Source organism: Triticum aestivum, chromosome 7A (assembly GCF_018294505.1).
Source record: "Triticum aestivum cultivar Chinese Spring chromosome 7A, IWGSC CS RefSeq v2.1, whole genome shotgun sequence".
Taxonomy (NCBI): Eukaryota; Viridiplantae; Streptophyta; class Magnoliopsida; order Poales; family Poaceae; genus Triticum; species Triticum aestivum.
Genome location: NC_057812.1, coordinates 563,133,433 through 563,143,000, shown reverse-complemented (window position 1 = coordinate 563,143,000; position 9,568 = coordinate 563,133,433). Strand labels below are relative to the sequence as shown.

The 9,568-nt window shown below is 42.2% G+C and overlaps 1 protein-coding gene across 1 annotated transcript; it reads right to left on the bottom strand.

Moving 5' to 3' along the window:
* Positions 1-285: 285 nt before the first annotated feature.
* Positions 286-6,977, bottom strand: LOC123148257 (MADS-box transcription factor 16). Its single transcript, XM_044567643.1, has 7 exons — positions 6,489-6,977; positions 6,309-6,375; positions 6,034-6,095; positions 5,808-5,907; positions 5,443-5,484; positions 861-905; positions 286-769 (listed from the first exon to the last, which is right to left on the bottom strand). The coding sequence occupies exons 1-7, from the start codon at positions 6,674-6,676 to the stop codon at positions 560-562; spliced, it is 714 nt and encodes a 237-aa protein (XP_044423578.1). The 5' UTR covers positions 6,677-6,977; the 3' UTR covers positions 286-559.
* Between the last annotated feature and the right edge of the window lie 2,591 nt (positions 6,978-9,568).

The window sequence follows — 9,568 nt, the reverse complement described above, 5'->3', positions numbered from 1 at the left end:
TTCATGTGGAGGACAGATGACCCATGGATTTTGGTTGCAACCTAGTGTGGATGTTTCTTTAACCGGGCTCGATGATGATCCAATGATAGAATACGTGATTGCATCATTTTATCTTGTTAGTTCATGGTTATTCTGAGCTCTGTGCTCCTTTTACTGTTAATCTGTTTAATACTCTAAACTTTATCAATATGGTTGTATGCATCATTTCATGGAGAGGCCAGGGTAGACCCTCCTTTAGAAAACATATATATGCATAATAACCAGAAAACATTTAGACATATGAAATGACATCACAAAGTACCAAAACATATATTATAGTACCAGCAAAGTAGCTCACAACCAAAGTCATAGCAGATCATACAATACAATACACAGTCGAGCACTACGGCGTTAATTACACATTGAACTGAATCATGTGCACGAAGACCGACATAAGGCATCATCGATCACAACATGTGACAAATACAAGCACACAGATTTTTTCTTATTGTGGTAACTTGAACAACTTGATCGATCACTTGATATACTATAAGCTAGTAGGAGCGATCGAGATGATCGATTAGCCGAGGCGCAGGTCGTGGGAGCCGCCGTAGGCCATGCCGTGCAGGTTGGGCTGGCTGGGCACCACGCGGAAGGCGTACATGTCGGCCGCCGAGCCGCCGCCCATCGCCACCGCTGCCACGCCATCCCACCCGCCCGCCGCCACGCCATCCCACCCGCCCGCCGCCGGGTTGTCCACGAACCCGTACGCCGGGTCCTCGCGCATGCCCTGCGTACACACGCGTGCACAGTCATCATGGTCAGCTCGTATTCATGCATGATCGTGGTTACATAGCTAGCTAGGGAGCGAGAGAGCTCACCAGCTCCTGCTGCAGATTCTTGTATGCCTCCTGGGAGTGCTTCACCTGAATATATGCAATGGATTCCGAGAGAAGCATGAATTAGTACACGAATGCAACAAGCTGCAGGGTAAACGAATGCAACAAGCTGCAGGGTAAATACATGCGTATATTTATCGTACAACAGGAGGCACCGAATGACAAGAGCCAGAGTCTATATCTACACATAGAAGGCATGCATTACAGTGTTAGACATGTCGCGGAGACACACAATTTGGCATGGGTTTGTTGCTTCTCTAACTGCATTGTCATTGAGAAACCTCTCAAGTAAAAAGATGTGTTCAGAATGAGTAGGAAAACCTGGCCAGTTTATATGAAGGACCATGGCATACATGCAAACTAAGGGCTGGGGATTTCCTATATGTGCTCTTAGTTTTGTCCCTCTAGCTATAGGTTCCTCCATATATCCATGTAGAATATAATGGTGCTACCACATATGCATGTATGCCATGTGTCCATGTTGACAAGATGTATAGTTCCAACTAAGCATTGTTTCGGGGGGGGGGGGGGGGGGGGGGGGGGATTGTCGAAAATCCCTTTTGATAAGTAGGTAACTTCAATTACAATAATCTTTATGCCACGCAATTTTTTCTTCAAAAAGGAGGTTCAACCTCCAGCCTTTGCATCATCGTGATGCACACAACCATATATATTACTTCCTTCGTAAACTAATATAAGAGTGTTTAGATCACTAAAGTAGTGATCTAAACGCTCTTATATTAGTTTATAGAGGGAGTAGTAATTATTAATCAGAGTACAGAAAAACTCTGTCCCTAAATATAAGTCTTTTTAGATATTTGAATATGGGCCGGACTATATACGAAGCAAAATGAATGAATCTACACTCTAAAATATGTCTATGTACATCCGTATGTAGTTAATATTGAAATATCTAAAAAGACTTATATTTAGAAACAGAGGAAGTACAAGACAAATCATGCAAAATAAAAGCTACAAAAAGGAAAACTGTAAGAATCACCGGCAGTGTAACCTACAAAAAAGAAAAATGAGCAGATTCCGCGAGGACTCCAGCCCAACGGGTAAGATTTGTACCTCTACTTCCCACCAAACTTAGTTACACTTAATTGTTAGGTCTAGATACAATTTCCTGGAAAAAGAAAATAAGTTGATATACAATTGAACCTAGAAAAGAAAGTTCAAATACAATCATCACTCAACAAAAAACTTTCAGATACATTCATGACTTGTACAAGGTTTTTTTGGGTTTAATCCATACTTAGCCAAAAAAGGACTTTGTAGAAAAAGGGAAAATTTAGAGGTGTATTATCTACTCATACATACTCTACGTACACATCAAGACCAAAACGCACATGAAATTCCACAAACAAAGAACAAACAGAAGGCAACATAAAAATCAGAAGGATGGGAAATAAGGTTGTAGTTTATCCCTTCTTTCTTGAGAACACAAAAAAAAATGTTTTGAATATTTTCACATCTGTGCATGCATGGTGTGAAGTAATGCAATAGTATTAAAATTCACCTTGTGGAATCTTGCATGCACATAAAATTATGAGTCGTTTCACGATGAAATAACACCTTAATTTATATATCTTCACATATATCCATTCCCTCTGCTCAATAATACATGATGTTTTGGATCTTGCATGTGGTGTCAAAGTGCAAGTATCACTGTTACATTTCTATCAACATGTTAATTAAAATTCCATGAAATTTCTAGTGATGGTATTTCCAGTTGGTCAATATGATTCATAATTCTATATATTCATCCTCGAAGTTAAAGTTTGAGCACACCCATTCTAGGTCGTCATCTATTTTCATTGGAGGCCGCCGGTTTTAACTACCAAGTGTGGCTAGCTTGTTTGTTTAGTTACTAGTTCCCTGCTGCAGATTGTTGTGAATATACTCCTTGAACATCAATCATGCTCAATTTACATGAACTTCCAGAAGTTAAACTTATATTTAAGCTATGGTAGTCAGTTTATCTCATATTAACTTAAGTGTTGGTCTTTACTATGACTTTAGGAGTAGGCGGTGACTAGAACATATAGGCTGGATTTCCCTTTTTGTTTATTGATGGTAGTGGAATCCGATCTAGAACTGGTGCACAAGAAAAAATGTTGACAAAAAAAAAAGGCAAGAGAAACCATCTTTCTCAAATACAGAATACATTATACTCGCTTCACAATTAAGTATACATCATTCTGTACATAGGAATGACCTTTAAATTTTGGCTGCCATCTTTACATGAATATTGTTGTAGACACATTTTAATGATTTCATTTTACATGATTAACATTTTATAGCTTAGTCAGAGTGAAAGTTGCAGAAACTTAACTTGACTAAAACATTGTGCGTATTTATATCACCTAACGAAGGTAGTACTAACCAAGTACATGCATGTATATTTGATGGGACAATATGTATTTAATTTAATTAGATTGTTTTGTTTTACGTGCATGTACTTTACAAGATGCTTTTACATGGATGATTGAAGAAAAGGAATATATATGCACTCATCAAATACCCCTCCATTTTTATTTACTTTGCATATTAGCTTTGACCTAAGTCAAATGTGTTATAAGTTTGACCAAGTTTATCGAAAACAATCTAAACTTTCACAATAAAAAATATTTATCGTATGAAAATATGTTGGAAAATGGTGATTCTAATGGTATTGACTTGGTTTTTTTATGTTAATTTTTTTTGTATAAACTTGATCAAAGTTTAGAAAGTTTGACCCAAGATAAAGCTAATATGCAAAGTAAATAAAAACGAGGGAGTACCCATCATGTAAGATTAGTGTCATCTAGTGCGAGGACCAACTGTTTTATCGTTTAGACTAACATTGTAGATCTCATATGTCTAAGCAATTGTTCATCCAACGCAACTACAAAAGCATCCAGCCATATAATCACAATGGCTACAGAAGAAACTCATGTAGTTGAGATAAGTTTAACATTGTCAGAGTTCCAATTTTTGTTTGCCAATTATCCGCAGGGCTACTGACTAGATCTGTATGTGGTCCTTACTTCAATAGCAGAAGTACGGGAGCTTCTGAACACTGGGGCAACCATATGGAGATGGTTGCGGGCTTTGTTCAACCGGTTTGAATGCGAGTCTAGTCATGGGATCAGTAAAACATATGTGCCTTTATTTGTTGGATGCGGCTGTTTCCTTGTCATATCATCTTTATAACAGATTTAAAAACCTCGCAATAAGAATGCTTTGTGCATCGCTCAATCTAGAGCCTGGGGGTTTAACCTCCTTTTCGAAAAGAAAAAGACACACTATTCTTTCCCTGAGCGCCTATATTAATGCCACACGGACCTAGAACATGAACATATCTTGAAACCAATCTTAGCTTCACATTGACGACTGGTATAAAGCATTATACCCAGGACTACGCAAAGCTGAAGACCGGATCATATATATGTCAGTACGTAAAACAAAAGAAAGGCGAAAGTTCTCTGCCATTCATTCAGATCGAAAAAGCCAAGAGGTTTCGTTTCTATAGTTCCGCAAACCATAAAGCCTCGTCGCCGGTCCTCATCTACAAGGGGTATCATGGCGCTGTGCAATCCCATAAAAATCCGTGTTTGACATGCTACCCCCAGATAGCCGGGGGACCGAACAAAGCAGCCATGCACGCTCATGCACCCCATGCATCTCTAGGCAGCCAGCTACTGATCGATCATCTAGCATAGGCTTAGCAGGAGATACGTGTAGTGCATGAGAGATATAGCCCAAAGATTATTGTCCTTCGCTCTTTCTCAATTCCAGCTTATGTGTTTCTGTCAAAAGGAGACAGATCACTGCATCTATTGCTGTTCGTCTACGTGTGTGTGCATGCATGTAAGCACATGACATGCATACTCTACACCGAGATTTTTCCAAAGGCTCTATAGCTAATTAGCTACGCCAAGATTTGGATCTAGAATTGTAGAGTCTAGATTCTAGAGTTGTCGAAGTGAGGGGGTTGAGTGTGTAAAGTGCAGACACGCATGGCAGTGCACCGTGTACATTGGCATGCAACGTGTTTGTTTGGGGCGTGGAGGTGTCTGTCAGATCTTTGCTTCCATCGGTCACTAGCTAGGTTGAATGTTCAACCATATAAGGGCTGGGAGATGGATGTATGTTTGGGGCTCTAAGCTAGCTAGCTATCTAGGTTATGAGAGTGGTTAATATGTGATTCATTTGTAACGCCATGCATATGATGCAGCTCATGAAGTGCAATAGTGGTCATACATATCTAGCTAGACGGACTTTCTCAAGCAAAATTAATGTGTGGCCGAATGATTGTACAATACAGAGATCTGGTGAACACATGGTGTTCGAACAGTGGCATGGAGAACTAGCTAAATAAAGAAACTGTAACAAGTGGCAGCTGACACAAGGCAAGGTAAACGAATTGGGGAAAGATCTAGTTTTGTGGAGATATGTGTGCACCAGAACAGTCATGTACACCAAATTGGGCAACGTACGCCTGAAATTTTCGAGCTACGAGAAAACTACTTCAATTTATAGAGAACAGATTATAATGATTGTTTAGAAAAGGTCTCACCTTCTTCTTGTAGGTTTCAGTCTGCGTGGTGATCACATGATACTGCAAAATCAAAAACGAAAACAACAGACAAAAGAAAACAAGGTTAATTAAGATGTTATGTTGTTAAAGGAAGCAATGCATGAGATGAAATTAAACAAGGAAAACCCAACCAGTTCTTTGGAACTCAGAAAAATGATGTCAATTGTTAATTCTATATCCTAGAGATAGAGAACTCGTGTAGATCTACGACCAAAAGGGGCTAGCTACTCAGCATGAAATATGCACGGATTGGACGGCAGATGAGCGAGCTAAAACAGACAGATCCAGCCAGGAATCGAAGCCTAAATCAGTAAATCTGGTAGCTAGGGTTTGTACGTGCATGCCTTCCTCTGGCGAACCTCCTTGAGAGCGGCATCGACATTTTGCTCAAGGTCGCGCAGCTCCTCGAACTCCAGCGCGTCCAGATCTTCACCCATCCTTTGCCTGGGATGGATACAGGAGCAAACAGTATGTCAATTCAAGTCGATCTCGAAATCAAATCAATCTAAATTGCCGGAGCTGGAGAATCCCCATGAAAGAAGTAAAGAAGGAAAGAGGAAAGTGATTGACCTGATCTCGGTGCGCAGGTTCCGGTTGATGTCCTTGAGATGGTTCAGCGTGCGCTGCATATTCTGCGATGAAATCAAACCAAACCAAAGCAAATCAGCCAAAGCGAAAGAGCAGTGAAGCACCGGAAGATGGAGCTTGGACTCGATTAGATCTCATGTCAAATCACAAGAAAACAGCGAGTGAGTAGCTATCTACTAGTAGAAATTAAAAGGGAAAGGAGAAAGTGTTGCAGCTAAAGAAAAAGATGGATTGAGGCAAGAAAGAGAAGCAGCAACCTCATACTGCTCGATCCACAGGCTGGTCCCGATGGCCTGCTGGTAGCGGTCAAAAATCCCCTTGATGCTGCAAGTACGTACATACATGGAGAAGAACAAGGCCAAGCTGGCTTATATCAGAGAGGTAATTTGGCAGGCAGCTAGCTAGTGATGTGGATGAAGTGAGCTCGTAGTTCGTACTCGGTGCCGGTGCTGCAGAACTCGTGGTACTTGCCGGTGGAGGAGAACATGATGATGGCGACCTGGGCGTCGCAGAGCACGGTGAGCTCCCGCGCCTTCTTCATGATCCCCGACCGGCGCTTGGAGTAGGTCACCTGCCTGTTGGTGGCGTTCTCGATCCGCTTTATCTCGATCTTCCCCCGCCCCATCTCCGCCGGTCGATCCACCTCCTCCGACCCCGCAATCGCGCGCGCCACCGCGAGCGGGCGAGCTGGCTAGCTAGGTCGACCGACTCAGCGAGCGTTGGAGAAGAAATGGCGAGAAGGAGGGGAGATCGGCTAGCTGCTGCTGCTGCTTCTCGAGCTGCTGGTTTGGTTTAGTAAAGGAGGTGGGACGGAGGTGGTGCCGAGTGTGCGTGTGCATTTCGGGGTGGCGAGGACGGTGGTGGGTGGCGCCGGTGGACGGGGACGGTTGCCGAATCCGTGAAAGACGTGGGGAACCGCGCCGCGCCGTGCCTGCCCTGCCCTACCCTACCCCGCCCGCGCGCACGGGCCGTACGACCACCACGTAGCCCCGTAACGCGTATGGTTTTGAGCGCCGTTGCGTGCGTGCGGGGCGGCCGGCCGTGGTTTTGAGCGCCGGACGGACGCGGGCGCGGGTGTATGCCCGGGGGGTATGTTGCTGTGGCGTGGCCGTGGCCGGGCAGCGCTCGGCACAACGGTTAGCACGGTTCGGGCTCTGCGGCCATCATTGCCTCGCTGCTTGGCCTGGCTTGCCGGTCTCTCGACTTGAGGCATGCGCATGCAGAAAAGAGGCCCTATGGCTAGATACCATTCTCCCCTGCATTTCCAGCTTAAGGAATAAAGTATTTCCCCTCTCTTTTCTTCTTTTGTGTACAATAGAAGGGGCATTCTCTCATCTTAATTCTTAACATTTCTGTCATTTGATACATCAAGCTAACATTTCTCTTTTCTGAAGAAAAAAAAGCTAGCATTTCTCTTAGTATTGCTCCGGATCTAGAAATTCAAGAAAGATGGAGCAAGACAGATCCGGTGGGACGGTGTACCTCGTAGGATCTGTCATATGTGTCACGCGGGGACGCGGATTCAATCTGCTAAGTCCCGGGTAACTTTACCATTTGATTGAAAATGGACAGTAGCATCGTGTAGCACAAGACACTGTAGAAAATATCATGTAGCACTTGGAGGATTGGCACCAGTTCTTTGTTGGTGTGAGACGTCGGCCACATATGCTTCTTCTCTGCATCCTCGTGGCGTGGCGACTGGCTTCAATTTGGGGATGGAGGTTGATTGAAAGCTTTGCATGGCAGTGGCCATTGTTATGCCTTCGTGTGTTGTTATCCTTCTTGGAGATCCAGTGTAGTCCCAATTTGGGTCGGCCTCCCCATGTTTACCTACACTTCCCAATGATCTTGCCGTGTTATTGGTCGAAGTGTGATGGTTGCCGGTAGCAAGGTTGAGTTGTGGGTTGATGGTTGCAGCACCACCATAAGTTTTGCTTGGGTTTGGTCATTGCTGTAGATGCCAACGACCCTGCGTGGTGTTCCTCTCCTTGGAGGCATTGCTTGAAGTCCTCCCCCCCTGCCCCCCGCCACCACCGCAAGACCCATGAACCCTACTTGGTTTTTTGGCCATGCGTCGGGTCACTATTGATGTTGTTGTTGATGCTTTTGGGGTCGTTTGTTTGTATAGTTTCAGTGCCACTGTGTGCAATTGGAATCTTAGCTCAGTCGATGGGATCAAGCAAACATATGTTCTCATAGTTCTTATACTACATTTGCTTGTTTCGTGCATATTTTTTAGAGTCTTCCCCTTTTCAATGCTTGCAATTTTGAAAGCCTCTCCTGCCCGGTTATGGTTTTATTATTTCGAAGTCAGCCTCATTTTAGCATTCCATCTAAAGTGTCAAACAATGTGTAATGAAGGACAAAACAATAACTATTTTTCTTGGAATTTAGAGGATATGCCAAGCATATGCGTACGTGCACTTGTGTGATCATGTTGGTTCAGGGGGGGGGGGGGGGGGGGGATTGGTCTTTCCATTGGTATTGCTTAGTTAAAAAATTCTAAATACCAAGTTAGGAAAGAATGCATTTCTCAAAAATAAAATTGCAGAAACTGCAATTTTCAAATTCATTGCTTTAATTCAGTTATTTCTACTCTCACGATTTTTTTCCAAAAATTATATTAATTTCCTTTTGGAATGAAAAGATCTTCGTTCTTTTTGCCCATACTTATCATCAACTATGGAGGTAATATATCCCTAAAAAAAATATTAGGACACATATTAATTAAAAAATGGGAGGGATCTAGTTAGTTTTCAATTAGTGAGTTGTAAGCCTCATCGCAAATCCCTCTGATTTCGAATTATAAGATATTCTATTTTTTTCCTGAATCTAATGTGTATAGACGTATTTTGGTGTGTTTGTTTCACTTATTTCAGTTCGTATGTCGTAATCTCTATCTCTACTACTTAAAAAATGTAAGGTTTTCATTTCATCTTTCTTTTCACCACACCTTCATTCAACCTTTCATGTATGATAATCAATCAACTTAATTTACTTACCTTCTTAACCAATTTCACTTTAATTTACTTACTGAACTTCGGATCGGAATATAAGTTAATTTACAGGCAGAATTTGATGGACATTTATTTACACAGATTATTATGGATAGGTAAATCACAAGCTAACGTACTAGAATATTTATATCCTATTGCAACGCATGCACATTGTTCTAGTAATATCCAAAATGTCTTATAATTCGGAACAAAGGTGATAGCATTTAAGTGGTATTTTTACTTCATAGAAAATCAAGTAGAGCTCCCGGCTCTATTATTACTGACAAGAGAAGCCTGTAGATCAGGTCCACACGTCAGTTTTTGCATGTTAGCGTGTCTTCACTACGTATATGCAGCACGTGACAGGTGCACGTAGATGCGTGATTTCTATCATTGAACTTTTACATGTATTACCCGCAAAAAAAAAAAAAAAGAAGTTTACATGTATGTGTACACACGTATTGTCCCACACCATCTATCCGTAGTCTGACAGACTTTATTTTTCCTGTGGTTGGATGGTT